The sequence below is a fragment of the Protopterus annectens genome, chromosome 9.part0 (assembly GCF_019279795.1).
Source record: "Protopterus annectens isolate FY-2018-M chromosome 9.part0, PAN1.0, whole genome shotgun sequence".
Taxonomy (NCBI): domain Eukaryota; kingdom Metazoa; phylum Chordata; order Ceratodontiformes; family Protopteridae; genus Protopterus; species Protopterus annectens.
Window position 1 is genome coordinate 1810380906 of NC_056743.1, and position 14998 is coordinate 1810395903.

General features: G+C 38.5%; 1 protein-coding gene across 1 annotated transcript in view; it reads right to left on the minus strand.

The window, feature by feature from the left end:
• Window positions 1-266: 266 nt before the first annotated feature.
• LOC122812280 (venom factor-like) overlaps window positions 267-14998 on the minus strand; it is a 2973268-nt gene continuing 2958536 nt past the window's right edge. Inside the window, exon 31 of the mRNA XM_044084681.1 lies at window positions 267-377. Within this exon, the coding sequence (XP_043940616.1) occupies window positions 282-377 (96 nt within the window). The 3' untranslated portion in view covers window positions 267-281. The remainder of the gene's footprint in view (window positions 378-14998) is intronic.

Below are 14998 nucleotides of genomic sequence, written 5' to 3' on the forward strand. Positions count from 1 at the left end.
AGGAAGCAATTAGGCACTGGTCTTTTCTATACCATTCCCCAGTAAGTGAAGCATTGTACCCCACATCAGCATCCGGTTATCTAGAGTCCTCAAAATGGTCTTTGCACCCAGTTTTCGGATATCACAGATGAATATTCTGTGCCAGTGGGTTGACTTCTTTTTTCCATTTTCGTTTTTTTTTCATTAGCTACATTTTACATGTGGAAGTGTGGAATCAAAAATACCAAATCATTTGCATGAGAGAAAATTATAATTCATGGAAATGACATCTGAAATTTGAGTTAGTGTTTAGAAATGTTGATTAAACAGATACTTACTGATAATGTCCCCTGGCCAGATCCCGAAACAGTTACATTAATCTTTTTTATTGCTAGAAACTGTAAGAAAAAAAAAAGACTTAGTTTTAGACTTTTATTCATTTTTCTATCACTTTATATCTTGACTTGCAATTTCATTTTTCTTTCCTGAAGTACTGTTATTCCCTCATTATTTTCCCTGTCTTGATCAGCTATTAACTAGTTTTTGTTTTCTTTATTACACCTTGTTCCTGGTCCACATCCTATTAATACTGCCTGCCCTGCTAGTGTGCTCTTAGATGAGTTGTGATATGGGGGCAGAAGAGCAACATGAGATTAAATAGTGAAACTTAATCTACCTTAACCTCAGACATGCAGTAGTGTTACTAGGGTGTGCATATCTTAGTCTGTCAGATTCAAGCTATCTTTCTGTCTTACCTGGATATTACACACACATTACACACACACACACACACACACACACACACACACACACACACACACACACACACACACACACACACACACACACAAAACTGTACAGCTCATCATTTTCCTCTACTCTTTATATGAAATGTTTAGTCCATATGCTCACTGTCCCAGCTGACATTCCAGCTTCCAGGACTAATTTCCAAGTCTAGGGTTACTGGAGTAGGAAAAAAGATACCTTGGTTCTGTATCAACAGTCCATTTTCAAATTCAAATTCATTCATCCATCAATTTCAGTGCCCATTTTATCCAGTTCATGATCCTGGGAAGATGGAGCCTGTCCTGGCAAAAGACATAAAACAATCCTGGAAGGGATGCCACACACACACAGACACACACGCACACAGACACACACACACACACACACACACACACACACACACACACACACACACACACACACACACACACACACACCTTAAAGCAATTTTGAGTATTATCAGTTCACTGGCCTGAATGTCCCCTTTGTGAAAACTCATGTAAACATAGGAAGGGCATGTAGACTCTACACAGAAGGCACTCATTTTAGGGACTGAACAGAGAACCAGCCTCTGAGAGGCAGCACTGCCCTGCTGACACACTGCCGCTCATATTCAAACACAAATATTTTTATTCTTGCAATCAGACATACATCTTTCTGCAGGGAAACAACTGGCAACCTACACAATTAAATTCAAAATTCAATTAGAAATAAAGCAGTTGTTAAGGTGAAAATAAAATTCATATAGACATTATTTGGTAACCAGACTTGTACCCAACTAAGTAAGTTGTTTCATCAATAAATTGACTTTGCCCCAGCTAGCTAGGTACAGTCATTGCAACCTCTGCCTGCCTTATGGGTGACTGGAGGTAATGCACATCTGTTGGGTAACATTACTATATGTTCTGTGAAAGAGACTAACAAATCCCTACTGCAATAGATACAGCCATCTATGATGTATTGCTTCTGGCCTGGGGTACTCTGGGCATGTGATGAACAGCTTTAGTATTTGCAAACTATTTGAACACAATCTCTTATTTTAACTACAGAAACAACGTTTATTTATTTAATAGTTGGTAAATGGGAAGTTTTTTTTTCAGTCACAACCTTGGAAAAAGTACAGAAAAACACAATGGATTATGCAGTGACATATAACTAAACAACAGTAATAAACAGGAAAAATGAAATTTGAATGACAGTGAAATCTAACTTACTATTTATCAGTTCAATTCTGGTTGGCACTATTTAGAAAGTCTAATAAACTCAGCATGTTAAGCTTTGAGAGTATGGTAGAATTTGGATGAAATAAACTGTGGTAAGAATGTCACAATAACAGAGTATATGTTATTAAAGTTATCAGACAGGAATCAGAGTGCATAAAAATAAAATCAAATACAATTGACTCATAAACCATTGTATGAAAGAGCTACTCTAAAGTGACAATAGAAACTGTGGAAATAGGACTAAGTAGTTTTAGAGTTTAAACTAGTGAGTTATAAATCAGTTAGGGTGATACATTTAAAATTTGATAAAGTAAATAAATCAGACATGAGTAATCAATCCAAAATGGAGACAGAGAAGGAAAAATAAAAGTGGAAGGTGTAAAAAATCATGAGCTACAGTGCATAAGTAGAATGGATAGCTTTTATAATACAGGATCATTATTCAATTCTTAGGGGACAGGTGGGAGGATCTTAATTGCTACAGCTATAACGGCAGAGGCATTTTGATGAATTCTGAATGTGTGATATGAGTTATTCTACCGAATGAATATTGGGAGATATGTTGTTTCAGAAAATAAGACAATAGATATAGAATTGTTTAGAACAGGAGCACAGTTTATAGTGAAGAACATTAAGGCACATTGGAAGAAGGCTCTGGGACAGAGAGGTCTTACATAGGTAGTAAAACAGAGGTCTTCAGCTAGAGAGAACATTATTTTATTCCAATGATTCTCATTTAGTGTTATTTTGCATTAACTGAGCAAGTCATTGGACTAGTATTTTTATTCATTTATTTATTTATTCAGAAACTTTTTAATAGGGTAGATAGCCTGGTCTTTGGACCCTGTTTAGCTACAGTCCAATGACTACTCTCAGTATATAATGTAGAAAATGTATTCAAAATATGTAAAGACTGCAAAAATGGTACTTAAAAATATTACAGTTACAGTCCATAAAACATCAAATAATACAGTTAGAATACTTAAAGCAATCACAGTGGGGACATAATACAGTTCATAAAACAGATGATAATACATTCAGAATAATACAACAATCACAAAAGGAGAAAAATATGAAAATAAAGTCAGAATAGTTCAAACAGTTGCAGGAGGGCACAAATGCAATGACAGGGTAACAGTAGGAAGCAATCTGTTAGTGTGTTTTTGGTCAGTTCTCAAAGCACTTCAATATTGAATCATACATGAAAATAAGGAAAACCCCACATGCCTAAAACAAGTGTTTTCACAGAGTCTAGGCCAGGAGTGTCCAACTAGAGCCCTTCTATGTGGCAAGTTTAGCCTTAAACACTTTTTTCCATTTGTTTTGACAAATGTTGGTGTTTTTCTATTTGCGAGAAATGTTGGAAAGCACCCTTAGCGCTTTGTTTTTTGCCTGTGTTCCCACCTCTGTTATTTCAGAAGCAACATGTGTGTGTCTTAGTACTGAGAGAGTTGTGATTTGCCATCATTGGATTTATAAGGGACAGGACCTAACTGCAGTAATAGGTAAGTCTTGAGTGAGTGTATGCATGAAAGTAAAGTGTGTGTGTGCATGAAAGTTTGTGTATGATTGTGTGTGTCTGTTAGCCATCATTAGTTTGCCATCGTTAGTCTGTTAGGCCATAATTAGACATCATTTTGCCTTCACCTGTATGTGACCACAATACCTTTCAACTTTGTTTCTTAATTCACATGCTATAATTATTATTATGATCACATACAGGTGAAGGCATATATTGTAATATATATGTAATATTTTACAAAGGCATGATAAGCATTAACTAAACTAGTTAATATTTTTTTGCTGGTATGCATCCACATGCTTTCCATTAATGTTTTAGATTAGAATTTGATTCGAGTCTCGCACTTTGGGTTCAAAACAGAAGGGCATAAGTTGCGAATCAAAATATTGGTAAACTGGCTATCTCTGACAGTGTGCACCTGGCAGTGCTGACTTATAACTGCTTACAAAAACACTAAAACTGCATTTATATTCCCAGAAGGACATTATGGAAATGGTAATTCTTTTGCAATGTTACCCTCTTTCTCTTTGCACAGAAACGCACTGTTTCTGAGTTTTTCAACAAATTTAATTTATTACAAAGGAAAAATACTTCAAGAATGCGTTATACCGGCAGTTTAGTGATTTAAGCAATACTGGCATCTGCATTCTTAACTGTGAGGCATGGTTCAGTGTCCTGCTTTATTTTAATAGCTGTTGTGTTTAAGGGAGACAAGATGTGTATACTGTTTCTAAAACATTTGCTCAAACAGAAAAAAAAAAGAAAGAAACCGAGCATGGGAGTCCTTTCCACTCTTGTTGCTTGTGAAGTGTTTCTACTGAATCAAGTTTTCTTTAATTTATTTGAACTATTTTGAACATTCACATGCTTGCCTGTTTGCTATATGTTTTTATCGAGAGGTGAATAACAAGCTGAACTGTTGTACAGAAAGAGCACTGTCACTGCATTGAAAGTTGGCCTCGGTAACTAAGCAAATATTTGTCCGAGCTGCAGCAGGGTCTCAAGTTTAAATTATCCTTTTTACTGCATGATTTGATGCAGTTATGCAATTCATGCACCATAAAGTTTCTGATTTATAATGCTGCATATCTGTGGTCAAATTTTCTTAAGCAGCATATTTCCTGCTTTTTGAGGGCAGAAAACAGACAGGAAAAAGCAAGCCACACAAAAAAAGATTTGCCTTTGTCTGAGCCATGAATGTGATCTTTTCAGAAATAATTTAATAATTCCTTTTCTATGAAAACAGACTGATAGTCACAAGCAGGTAACATGGATAGTTCTTGTATGTAAAGAAGGAAAAGGAATTAGTGACCAGCCTCCCACTGCAAACTCATTTATATCATAAGATCAGTGAACTACGGGAAGGGTCCTGCCTATTCTAGTGTGTATTGCTGTGATGCCTACTTATAAAGCAGAAGAAAAAGATGCTGTGAGTGATGAAAGATTATGGAATTTGAGTTAGCGTATTAAAAACACAAGCATGCAAAGTCCTTGCAAAAATGCAGAAAGAGAAAGCAGGGCCTCCCTCCAATGAAGTGCTGCAAACATCATAAACACTTCACCCACACTGTCCCAACAAGTATTCCAGCATATATATAGGTGTGTGCTGAATAAGGATGCAAAAAAAATGTGCTTGTGTGTGTGTGTCTGTGTGTGGTATGTTTGTGAAGTAACATTTTAGGGAAGATCTACCCTAGCAAAATTATCGGACATAACACAGCCCTTAAAGTTAAAGAAACAGAGAAATGACAGAAAAGGGCCATCCCCATCCCTTAAAAACTCACTGCAGTGTCGCTTATGCCACAATGATCAGTGTCTCTACTAGGTATTGATGTGCTATGCACTTTGTTTACAAACCCACCTTAATAAAAAGACATGATAGCAAAATGAAAATAAACTTGGCAGTCAGTGTCAGAGGACTTGCCAGATGTGTGGCATCTTATTTTCCATGCAGAAAAATACAAGATAATATACCAGAGTCATCCTATTTTTCCTACCATTCTGGGGCACTGTTTGATTGTCATGTCTGTTTTCTGCAATTTAGTTTTAAGTAGATATTGTTTGAGTCAAACCATGGATGCAGTAATCGTGGTAAAAGGGCAATTTCTTCTGTTGCTTCGGATACAAAATTTTGGCTCCTAGGTTTTACCTTCCATACTACCATGTTTGGAAGAACAGACAAGACACTGCAAGAAAAGCAGTGCTGTTGAATTTTGTTATAGTTATAGTACTTAAAACTGAAAAAAAAGCATGGCACAGGATTGGCCAAGATGTGGGGCTTTATGAAAACAGATTAATGAGGATAGGGAAAGGAAAAGAACTCAGAAAGTATATTTTTGGGGGTCTCTTTTTAATTCATACTGTTAACAAGTAATTATTTATCTAGTCAGAGAATGTTGTTATCTGACAATCATTAAAATTAATTTATGGGGAAAATATCTGTTAGCTAGGTTGAGAAATTTGGTATTTAACAACTGTTTAATAAAGTTACACAGGAAGTCATAGTATTTTATCTGTATGTGTGCTGCAATTTTCTTTTATTGACTTTGAATGTTCATTTGTTTTTCGACTTTGTATTAGTCCGCATATACCTATGGTCTTTTGCCGTGTCGTTAGAGACACCCCCCCTTTTTTTTTTTATGTGAGAGACCTTTTGGTCCTCACTTGCCGTTTGCCCCCAGACCATTTCTGTTGACTCAATGCGGCCCTTGCAACTGAAAAGGTTGGACACCCCTGGTCTAGGCAGTAGGCCAACTGGGTATAATCAGTCACAAATTATATGCATGTGGGCATGTAGACCATTTCTGATAATAAAGTAGCTGTTTTGATTCATAATATGAAGTAAAACTGTTTCTGATGTCAAGAACCTCAAATCAGCCAGATTAGCTGGTTCAAACAGAATAAGTGTTAGCTTCTCTAACATAAAATTAAGATCCCAAGAAGGGAGCCACCAGTTTTCTTGGAGGCTTCTTATGCAAAACTCCTTTCAAGAGCATTTTGACCTAAGACTGCATTGAAAGAGGAGGATCCGTGGGCAGACAGCTGAAATGGACAGTAAATGACCTTTGATAAAGGAATAAGAAAGGCCATAGGATAGTAACTGACACAAATATTGTAGAAACAGAGAACAACTAGCTCTGAATGGGTGCTTGTTATGCTGTTGGCACTAACTAGAAAATGTTTTCTATTTTCTAATATATGATTTTCTACTAGCAGGCTTTCTTGCCTCCATTAATACATGCTACATGTCCTCAGTAAACAGCTGCCTAAAAGGAATTAAGACCTTATCATCCAGGCAGTCAAATGAAGTTGACTGATGTTAGCGAGTTTCAAACATTCCTATTCTTGTGTGAGTAGATCCAGCCTGTGAGGAAGCTTGTGGTAATTGTCCCTGGCTATTTCCAAAAGAAAGGAGAACCAAAGTTGCCTGGGTCAGAAGAGAGTAGTTACAATGATCTTGGGGGATTCCTTCTTAATCTTCAGCAATACCCTGATATTTGTGGAAAGGGTGGAAAAGCAAACTGGAACATTCCTGTCCAAGGAAAAGAAAAGGCATCTATCTCCCAGGCCTTCTTGCATGGGGTCTTGTAATGGTATCTTGCCAGTTGATTGTTCAGGGAGGAGGCAAAGATGTCTACTTGAGAAACTCCACACAGATGGCTCAAATCTTGGAAAGCTCCCTGATCTAGTTTTCATTCATGAGGGTCCTGCTCAGCTTGTCTGCCACACAGATTTGCTCTGACAAAATACAGGATACATGTAGAGTGAGATTGTACTGTGGAGCTATATCCCAAGCTAAGATGGATAGTCTGAAAAGGAGGTATGACCTGGTACCCCCAGCTTGTTGATATACCATGTCTTTGGTAGTGTCTGTAACCACATGAAGAGATCCCGGGACAAAAGACAGTTCAGAAAGTTGAACTTGTTTACAAGCATCTCCTTGATATTTATGTGCTTGAATCTGTCCTTGGTGCCCCACACTCTTTACTTTTATCACTCCTGAAAGTGCTCCCCAGGTAATGTCCAAAGTGTCTGTGGTGACTGACTGCTTTGGAGCAGGGAAGGAGAAGGGGAGACTTGGATTTAAGGATATCTGCTGTCTCCACCAAAATATTTCCCTTCTGATAAACTGCAGAACTATGACTTGAAAAGATAAAAGGTATTGATGCTAAGATACCACTGTATCTTTCTTATGTGGAGTCTTCCCATGGCTATCATGAGGATCATAGATTCCATGATACACAAAATCCTGAGGTATTCCCTTGCAGTGGAAAACACTAGAAATTAATCTAGATTAAGATATATTTTTCCTGTGGAAGAGAAGCTCTTTGAACTGTAGAGTCTAGTTGACATCCCTGGAATACAATTATGTGTGCTGGAGTCAAGAAAGATTTTTGAATGTTCCCCTTGGTATCCCAGCTTGTTTAAGAGATCCCTCACCCACCAGAGAGAGAGAGAGAGTCCTGACATTTTGAAAAGGACTCTGCAAAGGTAAACTAGTCATCTAAATATGGAAAAATGTGGATACCCTGTAGCCTGCAATGAGCTATAACTGGAGTTTATACATTTTGTGAGCACTCTTGGTGCAGTGACTAGTCCAAAGGGAAAGGCAGAGAACTGATAATGTGATCTAGACACACTAAATTGTAAGAAACATCTGAAGTCTGGATGAATAGGGATACGATGATAAGCATCTTTTAAGTCTAGTGTTCCAGGAATCTTGAGAGAGGAAGAGGTAGCAGGTTGGGGATCAACTTTACTTTTAATTACTATATTATCTGTTCATCTACCTCTCAATTTTCTTCTGTGAGGGCCTCTAACTCTTATAAGCTCAGATTAAATGACTAAATCATATAAGATCAAATGTTTAATTTACATGGTTAGGCAATTAGCACCTTTTTATATAGTTTATTAATCGTATATTATATGTTGGTAGCTATTAGGAAACACTGGTTAATGTTATCATTTTCACTGCTAACAAATGTCTTTATTGGTGTTATATGTACTTAGGTCATAAAATACAATAAAGATTTTCGAAAAAAAAAACTTTCCCCACCCAGGAAGGAGGAATTGATTATATCACTCTAAGGACAGCGTGTGAAGAATAATCAGTGGAAACAAAAGAATCTGATCTGGATGATGAGGAATGACACCCTGGAATGGAAGAATTTCCTCCTGCTGCCATCTGTAACCTTGATGAATGACTTTCAGAACCCATTTGTCAGAAAATATTTGTTGCCAAAGAGAAAAATGGAGATTCAGGTTTTCTGGAAGAAAAAAGGAGCTAGAATGGGAAGGGGTCACAAGGTATCTTGATTAGTCATTCAGACTTGTTGGACTGTCCTTCTTTTAGAGAAGTTTGAGACTTCTTTTTGGAAACCCCTTAGCATTTCTTCTTAAATGTCTGTTTACCTATATTTTGTTAAGACTGTTTGTTCTGTTTTTTTGCCAAAATTGGATGAGGAGATACAAAATCCCTTGGAAAATCTGGAAAAGAATGGCTGAAAATTTTTACAGATTTCCTGGATCAGTTTGTCCTTTCTTTATACTTTCTGATCACCTCTGTAGCAGCAGGACCAAACACTAAATCTCTTTCCAATGGTGAATTTAATATCTCATTTTTAATATCATCTGGGAAGTTTTGAGAATGCAGCCAAGCAAGCCTCCATAAGACAGTACCAGTGGCCACAGCCCTATAAGAAGTATCAACAGAGTCATTCACACACTGCAAACAATGAGTAGCAATCTTTGCAACAGAAGAAACTCAATTATTTAAAGCAGATTTTTCCTCAAAAGAAGAAACTGCAGATAAAACATTCCTCATACTTTCACAATTTGTCAGAACAAACGTTAGTATATGAGCCTGATAATTCAAAATTCTGAAAATCAAAGTTGCAGAAGTATACACTTTTTCCCCCATACATATCAAAAAATGCCCCATCCGTTATTAGAAAGAGTAGTATTGGAACTAATTAAGTGCTTATCAGTATTTGGATCAACTGCAGCTACAGCTGCTGGGACTGGTTTGGGAATAGTTTATAAAAATTTAAAAGACTGAGGAACTTTATACACACTATCTACATTTTTAGGGGCAGCTAACTGACTATCTGGAAAACTGCAGGCAGTGACACACACATCAAACAGAACAGGAGGAATGGGTGTAAATTCTGGAAATTCATTCTTTAACAATTAATAGTATTTTCTGAGGGATTGAGAAACTTCAGTGTTTTCCAAATGAAAACTCAGAAACTAAGCTCTCCTCTAAGTTTGAATCAGAAATCTGAGGGAAAAAAACAATATCCACCCCTGCATCTTCCTGTTCAGATTCAGAATCTTGGATCTCTTCAGGAAAAGAGGAATTCATCTTTCTTTTACCAGAAATTACTTTATAAGAAAGATCAGAGCCTGAATTAAACCCTGAGGCAGACCCAGTAAACTACTCATATACCGAGGAAAACTGAGGAGGGGTAGATAAATGCTTGGTTTTCTGTTTCATTTTGATGGGAAAAATGGGGCCAACACTGTTACTCATGGCAGCAGCAACTTTCCCCGGGATGGGCACAGCAGTCTGACATAACAGGGAAACCTTCTCGTATTCCCTCTTCCAGGCCTGACAAGAGTGGTTCTCCTTTGCTCTCTTAGGGAAATCCAACAGCTGCAGAGGACGTGGCTAACCCATGGTCCATACTGATTGTAGATGTGACACCAGAAGGATCCGGAGTAAAAGATGAGTGTCTGAGGTGCAACAAATGGCCACAGCAGAGTCACCCACCTGTGGCTGAGGCAATTTGCTAGCCAGCTGTAGTGGCAAAGGCTGTTTGCTTAATTTTTTTTTTCTTTTTGTGGCTGCAGGAAGGACTAATCATGGAACCAGCAGTCTGTTCGACTGTCACTCCAAAAATGGTGCCACTTTCCCAGGGAGGACAAGCAGCAAATACCGGCAAAACACTACCAGTATGCAAAAGTTACTTTTTTGACAGAAAAACATAGCAAAACACTATGCCATCCTCACAAAAGTAAAATAAACACAATTTCTTCACAGAAAAATGATTTCAGTTACTTTATACCACTTTCAAACTGAAAGAAAAAATGAGAGCTCCATTTAAAAGTACATTAAAGTTTCAAGACATTCCATTAAAACACAACATGCCTAGCTTTAATATAACTTTTGTGAAGAGGAAAGTAATAAAACATCAATATAATTAAGAAAATGCAAGTTGATTCACCAAAGGGAACTCATCTGCCCAGCTAAGGAAGGCACAATATGACCATCAATCCTCAAAAGCCTCAGAGGAGTATAGTCTTCATCAGCAGTAAAGCTCTGGGGGGCTTTGTACCCAAACTTGTTTTTTAAGTAAGCTGAGCTTGAGCTGCCTGACAGTTTGGGCACATGGAAGGTGCAATGAAGGCTTGGAAACTAGCTGACTGTTATATCCTTGGCAGGATATTACTGATATAGCTAAGGCTACTGCAGCAGGGATCAATATGATAAACATCTTTTTTGTTGTCTTTTTAAAAGGAGGCAAACAGGTTTACTTGAGGTGCTCCCTATAAATGTATGAATTACTGGAAGATCCCCTCATTCAATTTCCTTTTGTGAGAGCCTGCCTTGGTCCTACTAAGCTTGTGTGCCAGAATGTTTTGCTCTGACAGAATGTAGATGCTTGGTGTGTTAAACCACGCTGAAAAGCTATCCCCTCCCAAGCCATCACAGACAGCCTGCACAGAGAGTTCAACTTTGTGCCCCTTGCTTGTTGATGACATTACAAAAAAAAAGCTGTTTGTGTGGCAAAGAGGGATAAGACACGCTTACTGTGTTCTAAAGACTCACTGGAGTGAGAGATTAAATCCAGAATTATTACTGTGGGGTTGTTGGTCATCACCTGGACAGATCCTGAAGCCATACATGATGAAGAAATTTTAAGACATGAATCATAGCAAACATCTCTTTGACATTTATTTGCTTTGGTCTGCCTTGTACATTTACTCCTACTGAAACAGCCCCCACCCAAGCAAAATCTGATGTGTCTGTAGTTACAGACTGACTTGGAGGCAGAGGAGAATAGTGGAGACTTGCATTTGCTTGTATTTGCAGTCTCCACCACTGCAGTTCCTTTATTACAAAGGCTAAGACTGGAATCTGAAATTCTAGAGGATGTAGCTGGTGGATCTATAGGTTCATAGGTAGGTAGTAGGCTATTGGCCCTAGGGCCTATATAAGCCTAGCCAAAAAGGTACCCTGGCTTTCGCCACCCAAGAAAATTATTTTCCTGTGCCCCTGTCGAGCAGAGCTACAGAGGTGATCCCCAGGGTGAATTTCCTATTTCCCATCCAATTATCAAGATTTTTCTTGAAGAGTGCTTATGAGGAGCTTTGTTTGATATAGATAGGTAGTTTGTTCAAGAGTATGGGAAGTCTCTGACAGGAATCTATCCCTCCAGCATGTTCTGTTTATTGTGGTGACAATGTTTAGGTCCCTTGAGCGTGTAGCTCTGAGGGATTGGGATTTCTTTAAGTGGAGCATGTCCAACAGCTCTGGGTTTGACATAGCTTTGTATGCTAGGCAGAGATCACCTCTCTGTAGGAGATATGAGATTGAGTAAAGCTGGAGGTTTTTGAGATGGTCTGCATAGGGCATCTGTTTGAGGCTGGTAATCCTCTTTGTGAGGTATTTCTGGAGCCTTTCCAGTTGTTGTAGATGTCTTGTGAAGTACATACCAAAAGGGGCATTGTACTCTGTAATGGGTCTAATAAGTGACGAGTAGAGGGGAACAATGACCTCTTTTTTCCTGGATGAGAAACCTTTTCTGATGAGGTGTGCCACGTAGAAGGATTTCCTGACTAATATAGCGATGTGATTATTAAAGGAGAGACTACTGTCCACCTGTGTCCCAAGGTCTCTTATCACACTTTCGGTGTTAAGTAGACTACCACCTATGTGGCAGTTCACGGGTACAGAGTTTTTACCAAAGGGTATGACAATGCACTTTTTGGCAATGAGCTTGAGGGCATGGCTTTGACACCAGGCATCTGTTTCTGTGAGGCCCTTTTGTAGGATGTCTACATCGTTAGGAGTTTCGATTATGGCTCCTAGTTTGCAGTCATCTGTGAACTTCATTAGCCAAAGACCTTTTGTGTTAACCTGTACTTCAGAAAAGTATATATCAAACAGGAGAGGACCCAGGACTGAACCCTGTGGTACTCCATTTGTCACTGGTCTGAAGTCGGATTTGGAGTCTGCTACTTTCACAGTGTGGGTTCTGTCAGTGAGCCAGTTGGCAACCCATCTTGTGACATAGGGATTTATACCTAGTTTTGTGAGTTTATCTAGAATTCCAGAGTGGGGGATGGTGTAAAAAGCCTTTGCGAGATCTAGTTAGGCTGTGTGAACAGGCTGTGTGAACCATCTTACCCTTGTCTACGGCTTTGGTGACTGCTTCAAAGAAGTCTATCAGGTTTAGGAGACATGATTTGCTTTTTACAAACCTGAACTGGGTGGGGTCCAGAGTTTGGAGATTACCAATGTCTTTGTTTATAAGTTCTATGATGATATGTTCCATGGCTTTGCAGACCAGGCTCATTAGGCTAATGCGGCGGAAGTTCCCGGGGTCCGTGGTGGCTCCCCCTTTGTGGATTGAGATCATACCTCTCAACCTGGAAACATCAAAAATCTGGATAAGGCCCATGAAAAATAGGTACAAATCTGTACGCTGATTAACATAAAATTTGCATAAGTAATTATGTAAGCCCGCCCGCTCAAATGGGATTGTGGGATACCAACCTTCAAATGCAAAGTGAAGAACAGGCAACCAGAATATGGCACCAGAGTCCCCCTGCAACCATTCCAATGTCCCATTACCTGGCTACTTTGCCCCATTTACCACAAACACTAATGTGCATACTGCTTTACTTCCTTGTGTGCCTCATTAACACCTGCTGAGTCTGGACAGCAAATGCATCTTCTTGGCTTGAGCATTAATGGAGCCATGCTTATACTAGGACTCCAATGACACTCATTTCCCTTGACAACAGATGCATGAAGATCCTCTCTTTCTCCTACTCAACACACTTGGAGCACGAGGCTCCCTCCAGAACTTGATAGTGATATGTCTACTTACAGCAGTGCTGCTGGTCCAAAAGGCCAGCTTGTCACTGCAGTGTTCTCCTACGAAGGACTACTGCAGTGCACATATTCTTCATAAACAATTAGTTCTGGTAATGGTTTGTGAACATGCAGTTACAACATTGAGCCTATTTTCCTAGTGTCTACATCTATGGTTATGAGAGTTTTCATATGAAAGATCATTTCACACAGTCTGAGTTCTATGCCAAAAAAAACCCCCATGTACTCTTCCACATCTGAACAGTCTTATCGGAGGACAGCAGGCAGCTTATGGTGAACATTCAGACGTTAGTCAAATTATGAGCAGAATTTTGAAACAATTCTGGAGCATGACAAATTTGTACACCATTTTAATGGGGTGCTTCAACAATGAAGTATGTTTCTACTCAGGAATTATAACATTACCTGACTTAATTTACTTCTCCAAAAGTAATGAGGCAGTCTCTACAAAAGCACATCTTAAGGGCATCATTCTACCCTGTATGAATACAATCAGAAACCTTTCACTGAGAGACATTACAGATGGCATGCCTCAGGTCAGAAATAGTTTTGTTGCCTCAACGAAAGATCAGAGTGGAAACCAAACAAGAATGCTTACTGAAATCCTGTTAAAGGTTTCAAAAAGCAAAACACTAAGACAGGTAACAAAAAGCATGTTGCCTCTGAAAAAAAATCACTTCAGTCTCTTTCTCAAACGTACTTTCATGTGTTGAGATTGTTAAAAAGAAAATGCAGTACTGAAGTGACTTCAATGTGATAGCTGTAAAAGAAATTGAAAAAAAAAAAAAAAAAAAAAAAAACAGAGGCACCAAACAGTTCACCAGCACATGTCATAACTATATGTGTAGAATTTCATTTAGGAAAATAATCAGTGAAGCAAGCTGGTTATTAAAACACAGGAATACAGTTTGTCTGGAGTACCTGTTCACTTCAACAGCAAATCTAGCATTATTCACACAGGACCTTTTTATGCTGAAAGTAGCAGATCAGCTTTAAAACTTTGTGGAGGCAGTTCTTTCTGTGCTGTACAACAGTAGCATGTCTGCATTCTAAATAAAGCAAGCAATGCCGATTCCAGGGCTCTGTCCCCATGCCACTCTTAGCACATGGCAGAAGTGCTTCATGCAGTTTAAGAATACATGCTTATTCCTCAGCTTGCATAAAACATCCCAACACCAGTTAAATAGTTTTTAATATATTCTATCATATTGTCTAGATAGAATACAGTGGTTTACTGTGGGTTTTTAGTCTGTCTAGTGGCCAATGGAACTTCAGCATTTCATCTGGAATTAACAGCTTTTTTTCTTTTTGCCTGAACTCGTAATTAGGAATATCACAGTGTGCCAACTGATAGCTCATTAGCAT